The 20,212-nt window shown below is 30.3% G+C and overlaps 2 protein-coding genes across 2 annotated transcripts in view; one reads left to right on the forward strand and one right to left on the reverse strand.

Annotated features, from left to right (window-relative positions):
* Positions 1-701: 701 nt before the first annotated feature.
* LOC113555253 lies at positions 702-2,765 on the reverse strand. Its single transcript, XM_026959657.1, has 4 exons — positions 2,705-2,765; positions 1,912-2,335; positions 1,034-1,698; positions 702-916 (listed from the first exon to the last, which is right to left on the reverse strand). Exons 1-4 carry the CDS (start codon positions 2,763-2,765, stop codon positions 702-704), a joined length of 1,365 nt encoding a protein of 454 aa, XP_026815458.1.
* A 2,236-nt stretch (positions 2,766-5,001) lies between these two features.
* The window catches only part of LOC113552848 (homeobox protein caupolican), a 63,407-nt gene continuing 48,196 nt past the window's right edge, over positions 5,002-20,212 (forward strand). The window contains exon 1 of the mRNA XM_026955829.1: positions 5,002-5,289. Within this exon, the coding sequence (XP_026811630.1) occupies positions 5,017-5,289 (273 nt within the window). The 5' untranslated portion in view covers positions 5,002-5,016. The remainder of the gene's footprint in view (positions 5,290-20,212) is intronic.

The raw sequence follows: 20,212 nt of genomic DNA on the forward strand, positions 1-20,212 counted from the left end.
TCTGTTCCCCTCGTAGCCAAAAGTATCGAATAGTGGGAAAAACTGATGATGTTGATATTTTTGTAACAACTGAGTATAGAATGACCCTTCTAGTCGAGGTTATAAGTCTGAAACAGTAGAAGCTGAAAACGTAAAAACTAAAAAACAGAATAACCATAGATACAATACTACAAACATGCTACAGTTATACTATTTGTAGTAAATTTAAGAAATTAATGTATGTGCTACGTGCAACATAAATACTACTCTATACGAGAAATGAAAATATTGTAGTAAATTATTGTGCATAATATTTTGTATTAGTTAAATTGTATATACTACCTAATACACAGCTAATATAAAGTTATTAATTATCAAACATTTTCGATGTTAATTAACATTTTAAATTAATTAATTCGGGTAACTGAAAAAAGAAAATTTAATTGAAAGAATGTTTATAGTATATCTATACCAGTGGCGGCTCGTGGGTTTTTAATGAAGTGGTGCACATCCAAAAAAAATATAACCAATATAATATATATATTATAAATTGTATTAAATAATATTGTTTACAAATTTTAGTTATTTACAAATTACTTTTTCTTTTGCTTATACCTATTTTTACAAGTGTCAAGTACCTATAATAATAGTAAATACATAATAATAATAATAGTAATAATACATTTTCAAGTAAAAAACTATGACAAAGTAGATACAAATTATTATATTTCAGGTACATATTTATATGTTAAATCGATTCTCCTCTCTTTTTTTTCTGCAAATCTGTTTATTACTTCTTCGTTGAAGTTTGGAATGTTGTTGATCATCCGTTTTTCGATCGATAACATAGCTAGTGCTGTAAGTCGATCTTCTGTCATTGAATTTCTCAAAAATGTTTTAATACGTTTCAATGTAGAAAACGACCTTTCGGCTTCAGCTGTAGTCATTGGAATAGTTGAAATTATTTTTAAAAGTTTGTAGCTTTCAGAAAATATATGTATTAAATTATTTTCAATTATAAATTTCAATAAATGAACTGATGAATTGATATCACGGAAATCGGTTCTTTTGTAGAACAGTTGTAGTTCAGTTTTAAGTTTAGTAACATCCAAAAAAGGATATGCTTCAATTGTTTTATTAAAATGGTCACCTGGGAAGTTATTTTCGTACATAAGAAATTTGGTAGATAAAAATAGGTGCGAAGCATTTAAGTGGTTTTTATAATCAAACCGTTCTTTAACGTTGACAATAAAAATGTCACATACTTCTTTTGCAGCGATTTTTCTTGTTTCAATAGTATCATCATGTTTTCGTTTTTTCGTTGGATGATTTTGAGAAGTTTCAAAGATGTTATCAATATTCTGTCTTTCTTTTAATATATTTTCTTCGAACCGAAAAATTGCCTTTGAAAGTTCTACAGGATCCATAGTTGGTTTTTGTAGTTGATTATATAAAATATCAACATGAGGCATTAAAGAATGAAACACTCTTAACCAAAATATAAATCTATCGTCAATTAACATCCGATGCAAAGCTCCAGCTTGATTAATTGCTATGGTTTGATTGAATGTTGATTCAATTTCTTTCATACATTCAATTAACGACTCAAGATTCTCATACACAGTATTTACTATTCGACTTTTAAAATTCCATCTAGTATTAGATGATCGAGGAACTCTGTGTTTAACAATTTTATCTAAAACCGTAACCCGCTGCGGACTGTTGGAAAAAAAATTGGTTATATCAGTTAGGTTTGAAAAAAAAATTCTTATCTCACGATTTTGTGAAGTTGCTTGAATTAAAATTAAATTAAGCTGATGAGCATAACAATGTATGAAATGTGCATTTTTATAGCTATTGTTTATTATTTTTTGTACACCATTGAGACGTCCACTCATCACGTTTGCGCCGTCGTAACTCTGACAAATCAACATATCTGGTGACTCTAGGACTTTTTCCAAATTAAATATTATACATTCAGACAACGATTTCGCATCGTGTCCAGTAGGATTGAAAAATCCCCAAAATCTTTCTACTGGTGTTCCATCCGATAGTAAATATCTAAATATTATTGACAATTGAAACTGAGCAGATACGTCAGTTGTTTCGTCAGCCATTACAGAAATATATTCTGCTTGTTTTATTTCATTTTTAATTCTTTGTTGACATACAGCTAAACAACATTCTAGTAAATCATTTTGGATTGATTTGGATAAACCTTTAAATACCGAAGAGTTCTCAATATGACATTTTAGTACCGAATCTAACTCTGAACTAAAGTTTATAAGACCTCGAAATACGCCGGGATTCTCTGAATTTGATTTTTCATCGTGACCTCGGAGTGCAAGCTCAAATGCTCCACAAAATTTAATACAATTTATGATTTTATTCAATATATAACTATTATGACTTATTTTTTCATTGTATTGTTTGATATTCAACCGATATGCACTAGAAAGTTGTTGTCTTATGTCTTGTTTCCCTAATAGTTTTAAATTTAATTGAGAATTTATGTGTGTCATTGATTTTTCGTGTGTTTTGATTTTAGAAGTTAAATGAATTAAATCGTTTATTCCATTCTTTACCCAAGCGGCATCATTAGATTTTTGACCAAAAAGTAGACAGGGAAAACAATACAAACGATTTGTTTCTGAACAACCACAAATCCAGTCATTAGTTTTATATATATCATTTTTAAATTGTCTTACATAATCTCTCGTTTTACATTTAGTAATTTGTTTAATATTTAAATCTGGAGTAGGCCTACCTTTATTTTTTATTTCCATCTTTTTCTCCAACGAGATTGATGAAAAATTAAATTGCAGTATTAATTGCTGTACTGAGTTCATTTTAAAAATTGAAAACAAATACACGAGTAATAATATATTAATATACGTTAATGTCGGTCGTCGATAATAAACAGAAACACGATGGTCACGATTAATAATGTTTTGAATTTCCGATAATGATCGACTAGCTAATATTATCAGCTGATAATCGAAATAATATAATAAATTAATGAGAGTAAAAATAAACTATAATAACATAATAATGCCGATGCCGACGCTCAGCGACGCGGCGACGTCGAAAATAATTCGCTGAAAATAATTTAATTGGTTATGTGCACACAAACAAATGTGCACACCAACTCCATTACAACGCGGGCTGCGTGTATCGACTTGCTTCAATTTTTACACTGTACAAATGTGCACAATGATTGTGTGCACAACTGCACTACTATAATAATACACGCCGATACCGTTCCGTCGCGGACAGCCATTTAGCAGTCGAAATAACCCAATCCAAATATTAAACATAAATACATAATATTATAATATTATTATTTTCATAATACTCTGAATTTATATTTTTATATTTTGAAAATAATTCTTATTACATTACAGGTACTTAGTTGTATTATTATGATTTGTTTTCAATTTTTCTTGAGTTTAGGTAGGTAGTGCACGTGCACTTGTGCACATACACACGAGCCGCCACTGATCTATACTCAAAATCATAAAAAATTTTGTCAAAAAGTTGACATCAATGAAATTCAATAAATATAATATTGTTCTGTGGATTAACGGGTGCGTGTGTTATAAAATCACTTCAACATGATATCTTATGTTATAATTTTTCAAAATCATAGCCATCACGAGTATGATATAATTGAAACGATAAATAGTAGCAATCTGCAATGTATTCATAAATATATATTATGTGTGATATTACGAAGAACATATTATATTACATAGCAAAAATATTTCCATTATTTATTGTAACTCTTTATATCTATATATTATGTATACTATATTTCCCCAGTCGTATAATACTCGTATATTTTACATACATTATATTTTGAGGTGGTGATGACGAGTAATATTATGTAGGTACCTAAACGTATAGTGAAAAAATCTGTGGCGAAAGGAAATGCGTGCGGTGGTTACAGTGATCGTATTAATATTGGAAGAGCTTGTCCCGGAGTGGTTGAGAGGAGGGGGGGGGGTGCAAGAAAGGAGTGGATTTAGTGTTTAGGGGTTGTTTTATGCGGAAAGTGGCGCCCGGGGCAATTTGTCGTTAATCCAAACGTACACGGGTATCACACACACGCACGCACGCGCACACTCGCTAACACTCACGTGACACACACGCACACACACTCACACACCGTCAACACGCGTATATATCGGGGCGAACGGTGACGTAATCAACCTATCAACGGGCGGAACGCGCGCGCTTGTACGGGGCCGGGCCAGCTCCCACACACACACACACACATACACACGCGCGCGGTCTCGCACGTTATGCGGATACACACACATACACACACACACACACACATACACAAACACACACGCACGTTGTCCGTCGGTCGCGCGCGTCGTGCTTACCCGTCGTCTCGTCGTCGTCGTCGTCGTCGTCGTTGTCGTCGTATAGTGTATAATATAGTCGTCGCCGACGTCAAAGTTTCCCGTGTCTCTCTCTCTCTCGCTCTATCTCTCTCACTCGTTCATAATAATATATTATACATACGTTCGCGGGATTTTTTTTTTATTATTATTATTATTTCACTTATTGCGTGTACCTATTTCCGGTTTTAGAAAAAAAATATTCGATTAATGAATTGTATTATAATAAAATCAAAACATTAATTTTTTCTCGTGCTTTCGCTGTAGGTATATACGCTATACGTATTCTAGACTTAAAGCTCAAAACCCGTCACTGTCGTGGCGTTTTAAAACCCTCAACCCCTTACCCACCCCCTCAAAAAAATATAAATATATACATTTGAGCATAATATAATAATACATCGCGCTCACGTGTGTACGCGCGTGTGCACGAGATGGTCTAACCGCGTACAACCGACGAGGACGCCGCCGCCGCCGCTGCCTGACGCGCGCCGACCGACCGTGTATAATAGATTGCATACAAACGTGCCACGCCGGGCCGTGCTGAAGTGCGATATTTTGTGGGTACGGCGACCGCAGTCTATAATAATATATATAATATTTCGCGGCGACCGTCACCGTCGTCACCATGATGGACCCTTTCTATTGGGATCACCACCAACAGCAACAGCCACACCACTATCACCATCATCTGCACCAGCAGCATCACCAGCCCGTGCCACCACCGCCGCCGCTGCCGCTACAGCCTCATCTACAACAGCAACAGCAGCAGCAGCAGCTGGACCATCCGCAGAGATTACAGGACGGAGCTTCCGTCACCGCTGTTGCCGCTGCCACCACCGATACTCGTCAGAATGACGCTGATAACGCGTCCGACGATTCGTACCTGACGTCTTCGCACGTGAGTACGACCACGATGATATTAATGCTATTGTACAGTATACACGATATGACACCGAGTCCATTCAATACTATATTATTATTATTACCAAACTGCGTAAAATATATTATACGAGCATTGCGCGTTTCGTTTATTACCTATGCATTTTTGCCGATTGTCGACGACCAAATATTCGAATTTTTCAATTGTCATACACATATAAGTATATATATATATATATATATATACACATTATACATCATTTTATAATACGGGTGGACAAGTAAGAGCATTCCTTTTCTGCAATGGCATTCGTTTAAAAATAACGCATTTTTGTTCTATCTATATACATTTGTCGACTGTCGTCAAAAGTTAGTAACACTCCGTTATGTTTTGTATTTGTTTATTTGTATTCCGCGAGTTGCTACCAAATAGTTTTTAAATACCAACATCAAACTTTTATCAACCTCGATAACTTTTTTCTCTTTTTAAATAAATATGATTTAAGATTTTTATCACTTCTTCGGTACTACACACGTAATCGAATGCTAATGTATTACCTCATAATATAATATTTCCAGTGATATTTTGACATTTAAATACAAAATATATTATAATTGAAAATGTTAATTTTTTCGTTTAAATAAAAAAAAAATTCAGCGTATAACTTCAATTGCCTATCCTTAAAAAATTATATACGATAATAATTTTTGTATTGAATTAAAAATCACACTTTTTCATTGCTTTTCAGTTTAGATAAATTTAAAATAAATCACAAATCTTAGAATTTAATTCTTTCGATAGGTACTAATATTAATACTGATTGGGTAAACTTGTAGGTATGATATATTAATACTGCTATAGTAATCGCAGCGTATAAATACTAAATTATACCTACAAGTTTATAACCAAACGTATTAAAACGTAATATTAAAACGGATTTAAGTTTAAAGGTCTGTTACCCTTATACTACTAATCAATTCGTTACGCTAATTTGATGCTTTTAAATGTTTTGTCAGCATGTTTATAATAGGATTGCTATTCCCCTCCATATTAGTATCGAATATCAAGTCTTCGCGAATATCACAGTTCAATAAAACGTACAAATAATGCTAAAAGTGTATTTTTAATAATGATATTATTATACGATTGTTTTTATTAATTATAGAGTATTATATTTAATATAATGACAAACATTTTTAATACATAACAAATACAATTATTAGAACGAGTATAAAGTTAAATAATTAAATTATCATCATATTACACAATATTACGAGACTACGTAAAATATGACACAACAAACAACTGTTATAGTTAATTAATCATTATCAGAATTAGTCAATAATAAATATTTATTTACCTATTTTTTTTATTTTTTATTTATTATAGGTTGAAAATAAAAATAAATAACAGCCATCGTTATTACTTTCCAATTTTTCACCCCACGCAACCACTATATTATTATAATAAGGATGGGCGTGTTGATTTGTTTTTAAACGTATTATTAAACAATTTTCTATATTATATTTTATTCACTTATATTAAATCATTTTGTAGTGTTGGCGTTTGATTGATATCTATTAAGTATTTAGTTAACTTAATATACCTATAGGTAACATTAAAATAATTAAAGTATTTACTAAATAATATTATCAAGATTAACATTTTATATTGAAATTAAAATAAAGGACTCGAAAGTTAAAAGTTAACTTATAACTTATTAACAATATTATTATACACATAAGTATTATATTAATTTAATTATACCCATACAATAATTTAATGAGTGTATAATTATTTTTGATTTGTAATTATACGTATATTTCAATGCATTTATTACATACATTGGTTAAAATGAGTCAGGACCAACAACGTTAATTGATAAAATATATTACATTAATAAATTATGAAAGCGTATTTTTGTAGTGAATTGGATTTTATGAGATATGTACTTTGTAATATGCTTGTTATTATAATTTATATTAAATAGTACAAACGTTATGTGTTAATTTATGCTCAAGAATATATTATTATAAATTATAAAATGCTTAAAGTAAATAAAGTTAGCAGCTGTACTCTGAAATCATCAATTAGAAAAAAAAACTGTTATAATTGCATTTGTGTTTTATTATACATTTTATTATGTATAATATACATCATCGTTTCAGTATGCTTAATAATAACATTTTATACCTAGATTATTAACAACTCTAAGAAAAATAGGCTTAAAATAAATTACTATAATTTTATTCTAAAACTACAAATATACATGAACTTTGCGTGGACTTCCATAAAAGTGTCAAATTATGTGTAAAAAATTGTTGTTAACAAACACCTGACAAAATATATAAAATGAGTTTGTTTCCGTTTCTAAGAAATATGCAAAACATTTGCACTGTTGATTGATAGGATAATGGAATTATAAAAAAATCATTCCAACTTTAATAATTTACAGGCATACTAGCTGTAGTGTATACTTATAACTTAAATAATAGTATATAGCAACAATAAACAAAATATAAAATAACGAAGGTTATCAATGACTGATTTAAATAATTTGCACTAAATTATTTGTGTATTTGAAAATTTTAATTTTAAATCCATTTCTGTGATAATAGGTATATAATTTGAATTAAATGTATAGGTACAGCAGTATTCTGATATTTTGTTTCTTCAAATTTAAACACATTACATTATGTATAACGTAGGGTTTTTAAATTAATCAAAGTATATGATAAATTAAGGTATTAATTAAATCTTGTTGTTTTCTAATATAATTTATCTAATAATATCCAATATATACATTATTGTACCATTTTTTCGTAATCGGATTTCCGTATACTAAAATAAACCATTAAGTAGTTTGGTAAGCCATTTTATATTATTACACATAAAATAATCAAAATTATTATCCGGTTAATTTTGCTTTTTGGAAGTACCTATTTAAGATTATTTTGTTATTTTTAATCATCATTGTAAAACATTTTTAATGTGAGATAGCCGTATATATATATATATAAATATAATTGTATATAATGTCTGATACTTTTATGTTAAACTGTATAATAAAGGCAGATCCGGTATTTCAAGTATTATAGCGCCACTATTTGTCTATATTATATTGTATTATACACAAATAATGTAGTACCACCAGTTTTTTGTAAGAATAAGTCGTAAAGTTTGAAACCCCGAATAATGGTTTTCAACCTAGATTATATAAAAACCGGCCCTTTTAATTTAAACGAGAATAAAAGGGAGGAAGAAATGTACACTAAGAGAGTATAGATATAAAACAAAATAATAAAATAAAAATAAAATTAACTATAAAATATCATATCAACATTAAAAATAAATAATTAATTCTGAATATAACACGTATATTAACATTTAATATTACCTAAATGGCTAAATATATATTAATTGGAACTATATATTAAACAAATGTTTTTTCAATCGTAGGTACCTATCACTGGTTGTCATTAAATTATAATGTATTTTTATTTTACTGTTCAGTCAAATTGTAATAAGAAAATGATAGAATAACCTACGTATATATTATAATGGTTAATGGTAATAGATTGTCGTCGAAACTAAGTCAAAAGAAGTAAAACAATTTATCAATTCATTTTTGTATTTGAATTTTTTTAATTAGCTTAATTAATATGATACTTATTTATTTTTAAGAGTTGTGTATATAAACAATGAACTTAATAAATTGCATTATCTTTGAATAACATTTAATATAATAATTATTTCGCTCTTCTACAATTTTTATGATATTTAATTACACTTCTGCGTTCAAATATAAATAACAATATCTGTATGTCACTAAAGTAAACTATAATACTAAAAAAAAGTTTTATTTTTTTACGCAAATACCGATCACCATTATTTGCTGCATTTATATAAAATTATCACGGTTTTAACATGATGATTTTAACTTGTAATAAATATCTAAACATACTAATTTTTCTATTCATTTATACGGTATTTTATATAGAAAGTTCTACAATTATTATGTATTGGAATTTAACGAAATATTAAAAATTAATCACATATAGAATTATATACATTATTTAAACATAGATAGGTTATTTTATAATTCTTCAAATAACTATAAAACAATAACAATAATTACGGTAAATATATATAAAATAGTGAAATATAATACAATGTATTCATGTATCTATTCAATGCAAACATATAATCTTCAATTAATTTAATAATATGATATGTATTAAATACCGATTATATTTTTTTTCAAAATCACATAATCAAAAACAATAAGTAAGAAATAATAAAACATTTTTTTTTTCTTAAATTTGATATATATATATATAATTAATTATCATTTAATTTAATTTTTATCAACATGTAAGATTTTAATTTTACAGATTTAAAAATAGGTCATTCGTTTTATATCATCTATAAATTATAATCTATCACAAGTTATTAAAATATACCTAAGTTTATTATTTAGTTTTAATTTTGTATGATATATTTCATCTATTATTTTAAGATTAGAATTTTTATTACTGTTTCAAATTTGTAATTATTTTAGGTGTGGAAACTTTGATTAGAAAATTAATGTTATAAATTAAATAGGCGTTACATTAAATATCTTATTTTTAAAATCTTAACTCTTACGATGTACACTTTTTATTACCACTTACCGTTTTTATAAAGGTCAATATAAAACATTATAAAATGTAAAATTAAGTAAAAAAGAATAGGTATATACTCGTATATAGTAAACTTATCTTTTTCTCGGAATAAAATATGTTTAAAATGTGATGATTTATAATTAATTTTAAATGTATAACAATTAACAGGTAAATTATATATTTATATAATTATATATTATAATATACAACTATATACCTACAGGTGTAATATAGGTACCTATTATACACACAACAATATTATTCCTCTGGCTCGCCTGGACTCTGAAAGTAAGTAAAGCGCACGAATACTACATCACTTTTTATAAGTCGTGCAGTTCACGGTACTCTTCGAAAATTACGAGCGAGTTATGTATTATATATTTATATATTTTTTGTTTTGACTATATTTACCTTTATAGTTAAAAAAAACTAGATAAATAAAATACAAAGTTTTCCGATAGTTTTACACATATTTATATATATATTCCTGTATATTCCTATACATATGTAAACTGTCAATAGTTTCTTGTAAGTATATAAGAACACATATAGACTTACACGAATCCCCGGTGTATATAAGTACTTATTTATGTTGACTTTTGGTGGAAACTTGTTTTGTTTCCTTGTCAGGAGCACAATGAGAACAAAAAAGAGAAATACTAGAGTATGCGTGTGATAGAGTGAGAGAGAGTGACTGAGAGAGCGGTGAGGGAGTAAGTGAGAGGTATGTGAAAAACTGCGATAAATTTACAAGGGCGACGATTTCAACGGTAATACGAGCATAATACACATATACGGTTTAATAATATTATGCTCGCATAATATATATATACAAATATATAGATCTATATTACATATATACACATACATACATACATATGGGGCCCCGATATAAATGCATATATGCTTGTGTTTGTGTGTTATGGTGAAATTTATAGCCAGTACCTGTGTCAACTTAATAGGGGTCTTCGGGGTCAGGTGGTTTTCCCTTGGCCATCGTGCTCGCGGGGGGTTTTGTGCCGGCCACCTGCAGTGGGATCTGTTTATATGGCCGTTTTATACGCACACACACGCGGGCGCGCGCGCGCACTTACACGCTTGGCTTTGGTATAGTGTCTTTAAACTCACGCTACACATAAATGTGTATATATTATACCACGCTACACCCGGGGGTAAATGAACAATAGGGGCACATACACACGACGACGTTCGCACACAAACGGGGAAGTTAACTTTTGACACCGACCCAGGAAGTCCGTGCAAACGGTAAATTTTATAATTAAAAACGGTTACTTAATATTCATGTGCTCGCGTTTACGCCCCATTTTGTTCGTTCCATGCGCCCGTGGGAATCACACACGCACATAACAACACACACTCACAAGCGCGCATCGATCCTGTTCAATCGGATATTTATATCTGACAATTTTAATCGTCTCTTCTATGTACAGATAACACATCGTTATTTTTCATTTTTGTTCAAAGAAATTATGTTAATTATACTTGTATATATAGTTAAATTACAAATGATCGAATATATTATAATAATATTTGGATAAATATTTCGTTATAATTTTTTAAACACGAGATGTAGTATTAATATACAGAAAAAAATTATGCTACTTATAAATTACACGACAGCGGCATAAAACAAATTATCAGTATACGATCAAAATTCGAGAATTCAAATTAAAAACCTTTAAAATATATATAGGTAATTTAAACATTTAATATTGGTACCTGCCATAAATTTCGGAAAAGTATATACTCAATGCTAAAAAATATTATTAAACAACGAATTAAGAACTTACTGAAAATTTTAAAAGTTAATTTACATAACAACGTAAAATAATAAAATACAGCTATAATGTTATTTATTAATATAGCTATACGTTATATGTAAATTATATTTGATAGTTTTTGGATGAAAGTAAAATACTCGTTATACACTTCATAATATTAATTTTACACGAAACCTGAATAGAATCAAAAAGTTTTATTTTTATTTCCAACTATTCAAAACCAAAATTATTAATTTATTGTAGATACGAGTATAATATATTTTAATATATATTTTATATGGACAAATTTTTTTAGAAAAAGCAGAACTATACGCGTCTATGGTCTAATATATATATATTTTTTTTAAAGCTACATAAATAATTTTACTTATTGCTGCTTCGCACACTAAATATGTAAGTACCTACCTACCTCGTATAAAGGCTTAAAATGTGTAGTCCGTGGAAAGACTAAAACGTACCTATATAACCGATGAAAAATATGAAAAACGTACGCTTTTAATTTCTGTGATTTAATTTAATTTTTCATATGAACGCATATACTTCATTATGAGGGATTTTGACGGTTTTGTTGTAAAACGCGATGGTATTATTTGTATATCAACATATTATTATATAGGTTTATTTCCTAATAAATACCTCTGCACCTGATACATAATTATCCGCTTATATTAAATGAAATATTTTTTTTATATACATATATATCAGCTAATCCACAGAGGATTTAAATCTCACATCCTGAAAGTGTTATATCAGCAGTATATACATATAGGGATGTATGTGAACAATACGCAAATATTAAGCCTACGTCACATATCCTGAGAAAATAACGTGATAAAAATAAATATTAAAAAAAAGAAGACGATTAGTCCAATCCAATTATACGTCATATTATTCCTATATGGTAAAAGTCCGTTTTATAGTTTTAAGAAATGTCAAATTTTAGGTCCTATATACTGTCTTAGTGTTTTTACGTTGCGTACAATTTATGGCCAAACGCCCAAACGAATACTCTCATCGTGCCTACAATACATAGATAAGAAACACAGAACATTCAAACGACCTGGGATTTTTTTTGTTCAATTCGAAAGCGATTTTAGATCGCAATCAGAAAACGCATAAAAAATATTATAGTCGTTTTATTGGATCTCTCTCGTATAGGGGTTTCATACACTATTCTTTTTACCTGACTAAAATGTAAGTGCTGTTAAGTTATTAAACATTTACAATACATATTATAATATATGTACCTACAATTGATATCATTATTCAGATCAAAAGAAGTTTTATTTTTATTATTGGTGTAGTACAGTTCTTATGAATCCTCATATAACCTGACGCCATATACATTTTTATAAGTATAGCATGACAATTGACAATCTACACATTTTTACGACGATACATTAAATTATAACACTTATAAAACTTTATTATTTATTAATAAATTATGGACAACATGGGCATGATGACAGTATTCCCGAAAACGGAACCGGAAACATGGAAAATATTAAGGCACGTCAAGAAACACTCAACCTCCTATAGGGCTTTGAAATACACTATAGAAATCGGTTAGTACTACGTCATCGGGTATTCGTTCTATGATAGGTTTCTACAACTCGCCGGTCAATGAGACCAAACTGCGTTATGTCGTGATCACTTTGATTTCTACTGTACCAAAATATAAAAAAATTGAATGAAGACATTGCATACACGTGAAATATTAAGTTATAAAAATAAAATAATCAACAATGTCAATGTGTATTCGTAGAACTGAGGGACAGAATATGATGTTTAAAAGTAACATATTGGGAGATGAATTTTCACTCTGTTCCGAGACAAATCGACACGATTAATCAGCGTGTATCGCACGTAATTTTTCCAAGTCTCATTGCTTGATTGACGAATTACGCTGCGATTCATCTGTATAGCTCCGCATCTACCATTAAAATCCTCGAGCATCCGATTTGGCGGTTTTCTAGCGTATAATGTGAACTTTTTCACTGCAGGGATTAGTTGTTTATGGTTTTTTTATTTATTTATTTTTTTTTATTAGTATTTATTTGTTTTGGTTTTTTATTTACTCGAATAAAAACGCCCAGCTACATTTTCGTACACCTTGTGTACAACTAACAGCGAGCATAAAAAAAAAATCATAAAAATCATGATAATAATAAACCCCATCAAGGTGTATATAATAATAATAATAAAATAATAAAATATACATTGTGTGATAGTCGTCGTTGCACACAGTAGGTCGGGTTCGGTGTGCAGGGACGGCGATGGGTGGACTGGACGTGGTTGAAGAGGGCGTACAGCGTGGTGACATATTACGGGCCTAGGGGCACAGTGCCACTTATGGTGTAGCCCTTCATAATTCATTAGCAACAGACTGGGCGGCAGGCGCAGGAAACAATTCAGTAGCCCATCATTAGCAAGTGGACGGTATTAATTAACGGGTTTTGAAAAGGGACACGGGCAACAGCGCATAGTTGCGGCGGAGGTTCGCGTGGTGTGTGTGTGAGTACTCCGGACAACGGTCAATATGTCACACAACCCTTCACCGCGAGTGACCACTGCTACCACCGCCGAAATTGCAATCGACCCCCTCAACACCCCCCCCTATAAACCACCTCTCGCTACTCAGTCTGCCGTATATACTTGCCCACTCATCCTCGTCACTGTCGCGATCGCTATTTTTAGTTATACGAAGTACAGTCTATAGATGACACGGGTGTGCTTATATGTATACACACCGTATATGTATATATTTATGAGTGAAGTATGCGAGTAGTTTGTGTGTACGTGTGTAACACATGCCATCATCAATCATCTCCATTCCACATATATATATATATATATATATGTATTTATGATCGAAATTATTTAACTAAGAGTATATCGCACGTCTACATAAAAAAACATTAAACAATAATTTTGGTTTTTGGTTATTGGTTTTTTTTCTTTTTTAGTAAAATAATTTCGTAGGTCGTCTTTGTCGATCTCGTATGAACGCGATTCCCGAAATCCAAATTTCTTATTTTATATACAATCTTCACACACTGCCACACGTAATAATTGAAATAACAATAATATATATAAATAAATATCTACATTGTTGAATATATAATAGCTTTTGGCTTTTACCATGTAAATTCTTCATTAATTGTATAATGATTTATCTGTATAATTTATGAAATCGCCTATAGATATATGATAAAAATTAGTATTTATTTATAATAAGTAAGCATTAAGTATGTGCTTATGAAATGTATATAATAGAAATTTATTAATCATAACATTTTAGTTGCAAAAAGTGTATTGCATGTACCTATAAGTATAGCCAATTTCTGGAAATACTACTTAGATGAAATCTCGGGAAATAATTTCGCGAAATTCCCAGAAACACCTGAGAATTTCGCAAGAAAATCATAAAGAAAATGTGTGAACGAATTAAACTTTACGCATTATAAGACAAATAAAATAATGGTTTATGTCATTTCAATATTCAAATTTTTATACTCTATGTCTATATTTAAATTTATTTAAAAAGCACCAACTGCTTAAAAATATCAAAAATAAAACATTAGGTTTCAATTGGAAAATGTAGATATATTTCTGTATTGGCTGGATTTGATGCTATTTTGATGAAATTATGGGTTAAAAATATTGTTAATATTAAGTCAAAATGTAATTCATTAAACTTTTCATAACTTAATAAAACATAATGACATAACTAAAATTGGATAAAACTTATAAAATAAATGCTCACTGTTATGTTTATAAGTGTGTCAGTATCATAAAACGAGAGACAACACCGCCGGGAGATAACATAAATTGTCAAAATTATGCAAGTTTGATGATGCTATATAGTTCACTAGCATGTCGACATCGGTATACCTCGCTTTGTGGACAAATCCGGCTGATGTGGACAATCCGCCTTCGGCGCTTAGGATACAACGATTGTTGTATTTTGAAGTATAATAACTTCATGAGTTAATCGGTTTAGGCACCTTCACTCTCAAAAATCAACTATTTTAAAATACAGTATTTATTATTATTGTTACTATGCGCCTGTAGTAGTTTATATTGAATCCTAACCTACCTGCAAGCTTCCCGAGGCTTAAAAGAAATTCCTGAAATTTTCGTCAAATTCATTCGAATAGTTTTTGAGTCTATAATAATCCACACCATGCACACACGTGGCTTTTTATGTGTAATCATTATGTAAAAAAAAAAATACACGAACAAGAAATGTAAATTTTTAGGATAACAAAAAAATATTATTATTATTGACAGTTTTTGGTATTTTTTAAAAGTTCCTAGAGGAGAGGAGTTTCAGGAGTGCCAAACTTATATCTTTCTACACATCTATATACAATCAATAAAAAATATTCCATTATTTTAATTTATTCAATTTCTACACAAAAATAGGATTAAATTTGAGTATACAATATTATTATATATTATCTTCTGTCTAAGTTGATTTTTCTTCAAATATTCACTTGAATAGCTACTGCATATTTTATATTAATATCCCTCGGTGGTTCATGTGCAGTGTGAAATAATAATCCACTTAACGTATGTCGTATAAAATAAAATAATAAGGTTGAATTTACATGCGTTAAATGTTTAAATATAATATTTTGAATAATACGATTTGTATTTTAAATTAAGAATATATACTATGGAGTAAAAGTTTTATAATATATATAATATATTAAATTTCACAGTTTATAGCTATCTACTTCATAAAATATAATTTCAACGTCGAAACCGCGGCTTAAAACTCGTACTTAGATGCATATTTATGTTGTGTGCACACAATAAATATAAATTATATTGTAGGTAGGTATATCGCGTTATAGTATTAGGTACTACTTATAATAATCATTATTAATTATTATTATGAATTTTTTGGTTGAAAAAAATTATAAGACACATTTATGATAGATACTAACGTTTGTTGCAAATAGTTTTTCGCGAGAACGTTAAAAAAGTTTCGTTCATTTTTGGGTGATTAAAATGGATATTATAATACTATTATACGTGTGCTGTGTCGTTTGTATAAATACAATGCAGTGCTGCAGCGTGATGTATATGGTGTTTCATTACCTAACGCATTATTGTTATATACTGGCGTATTATACACATGATGTAATGTGTATTGTACATATATATTTTTATAATGACAATAACAATTACGTTCTCTTTTACATTTTCTCTGTCGATCTATCATGCGCGCGGACCGGACATTTGCATATTAACATAACACATATATAATGTGCCGGGAGTGTTGAACAAATAGTTTGGCGAAAGGAAAGTTTCCGGGGTAAATTCACTTTTAGTGAACCACATAAATGTATTATTGAAAACCGACGTGATGTATCGGTTCCGGTTATAATGGCCGGTATATCACAAATTCGCCACATTAAATATTATATCACAATATAATAGTGCCTAATATAATATTCTATAGACACCGTATAATACAACTAATACGGGAGTTACATGAATTCGGTACGAAGCTAATAAGCTATTCGTGGTCTACATAATAATATTGTGCACGTTTTTACCGGTCGCAGTCGCAGTAAAAACAAAAATAAAAACACAAATATTATGATAATAAGCAATAATATGAGCATATTATACACATATTTATAAAAAAACATTGAATCGTTTTACTTTCACTGCATATTATATACTATTTCAGTCATTTGTTATACGCGTGCCTGTAATGGAATCGTGATCGACCAATACTGTAACATTGTCGTGATACCACACCAAGCGTCTCGTCTTTACGATTATTTGTATTCGTTTCATTTTTCGCTCTGTTGATCTCATAATAAAACGTCATGCCGTTCACAATATGTACCTGTATGGGTTTAAGATGCAACCCGTGGCAAAGGAACAATACGGCGTACAACACAGAACTGCACACATTTTGCCGGCGTTGATTGTGTACGCCAAAAAGCCGACCTATATAACCGTTCAAAACTTGAGAACATGACGTTATACCTACACGACATTGAATTTGAAACGTCAATATTTATCGACTATTGTCCGTGTACAATATCCGTGTCACGTATTTTCAAATTCTTCGAAGTAACCAGTACGAAAATGTCCATCACACGAGTCTCTTGGACAATGTGAGACAGCCCATATCGTATACATACGATGGTTTGTATTATATTGTTAGTTTTCGTTTTCATTTTGGATGTTTTTGTAAACGTCATTCCTGTATAAATTCTCACGACTTCATAGCAAAATAAGGTACCTAACCACTATAACATTTTATTAAACAAACGATATGTCGTAGGTGTGTGCAGTATATAATACAGTGCGGTGTACGATATATATCATTAATATCAATTTTCAGTAGGTTTACTGACAGTTTTGATTCTTTATTGCTATTTTGATGCAAACATACCTTTTTGAAAAAAAAAAACTTTAATAAAATAACCATCAATACTTGTATTAACGATCAAATTAATCTTTTATTAAGTGCTTATTTTATATGTTTGATTATATATTTTTTGTCCCATGACATTATTTTTTTTTTTTATGGGTTTTTTTGATACGACTATATACAGACGACTGTGCTAAATATTTAAAAAAAATGATTTATGTACCCTTCATACATTTTTTTAACATTCACTATATAAATACAATATTATATTATATTTCTTTGAATAATGTACAATTTTCGTTTATATTCAAGACGATTTGATGAATTATCAATTAGTTCAAAATTCAGAGGTATGTTAACTATATTATTGAACAATAATAATATTTGGTTTACCTATTCAACACGAAATTTGATATAGTTTTTAGTTAAAAATAAAACCGATTTAACCAAGTGCAACGCAATTGAAAATATGATATACTGGATTTCATTCTATATTAAATGTTACTAAACATTTTATGAACAGTTTCTTTTTGTCGTATCGCAAAACGTTTTATTATTCGATGTTGCGTCCACGGCGAAACAACAAATCACAAAAATATATAACCTCGTTTATAGTTGCGCCGGTGTTGCGACTACAGAGTAATTATATCGGTTTCTATAACAAATTCGCTGATGCGTGCGGCAGTATTTTCTCCGCCCGACACTGTTACTTACTACACGATTTGGAAAAAATTCGCTCGAACAGCGGCGACAGCGATCGTATATATGACAATATCGTGTTGTCCGCGGACACGACAAACGGACGAGCGACCGCACATTATTAAATCGTTAGCTATGCGCGCGCGTGCACCAATCATAATATAATAAAACCCTATTCAGAATATTGTATATATTATATTGTATAATAATTATATTCTAATGTCCGTGAGCGTACGCGGTACGGTATTAATAATGCATTAATGATGTTATATAGCTGACTGCGGCCGACACGACCGCGGCACACCACTGTCGCCGCAGAAACCCTGCTGCACCTGTGTCCGAAACTATGCCGAAAAAAAACCAGTGACATCCGCTCGTGTTTTTTTTTTTTTAAAACTATTTTCATTATGCATTATATTAATGCACATAATGTTTATTTATATGTATATATAATGCACGATTTACTATATCATACCGTTCAGAGTGTTCCGGCAGACACTTTTGCACAGCACTATGTTTTCCGGTGTCGGACACACACACTATGTCATATAGTATATACCTATTGCGTACGTCTATACATATATATATATGTGTGTGCGTTTATATGTTATTTTTCGTTTTTGTTTTTTGGCTACTCGGGACCGTCGGAAAAAATAAAACCTTTCAGCCGGGAGGCAGCGGAAAATGTGTTAACCGCATTGTATATTTCGTACATACACACGCCGTCTATATATACCTACGACGGTAGGCTAATAACACCTTTTTGGTGAAACGAATAACATAAACGCATTGTTCAAACACCATTAAGAGGTCACATTATAATAGCGTTTCACACTGATGCGGCTCTGCGCGGTGCTGGACAGTGGTGTAGCGTGTTGGGTCAGTTGTAATAGTATAGGTATAGGTATAATAGTATACGTATAGAACTATATAGGTACACCTATATAGTGTTACCTGAAGCTTATATTATATTGTAGGCACCTATACCTGTACAGGTATAGTGGCCCGCCGTGTCAAATACACGTTAATACCATGAGTATATTATGCGCGTTTATTATTATATTATATATTATAATATTATGTATTATTATTATTATTTATTATTGTACGTAATACATGTATACGAGCACGCTACCGTGGTGGTAGTGGCGACGGATAAACGGCAGAGCGCGATATCGTATCGTTTTAATTGCTGCGAGTCACGGGTGGTGTTCAACGCCGTATAACTTATTCGAAAATTTCGTTTTTATATTTTTGTTTTTTTTTTGCACTACGGTCCTTGGGTATTATGCCTACCTATCTTTATGTTTAGCTAGCACAATTTTGACTTCGGTAAAGTATATATTGTTTATATACTTAAATTGCAGCTATGC

The sequence above is a fragment of the Rhopalosiphum maidis genome, chromosome 2 (genome assembly GCF_003676215.2).
Source record: "Rhopalosiphum maidis isolate BTI-1 chromosome 2, ASM367621v3, whole genome shotgun sequence".
Taxonomy (NCBI): domain Eukaryota; kingdom Metazoa; phylum Arthropoda; class Insecta; order Hemiptera; family Aphididae; genus Rhopalosiphum; species Rhopalosiphum maidis.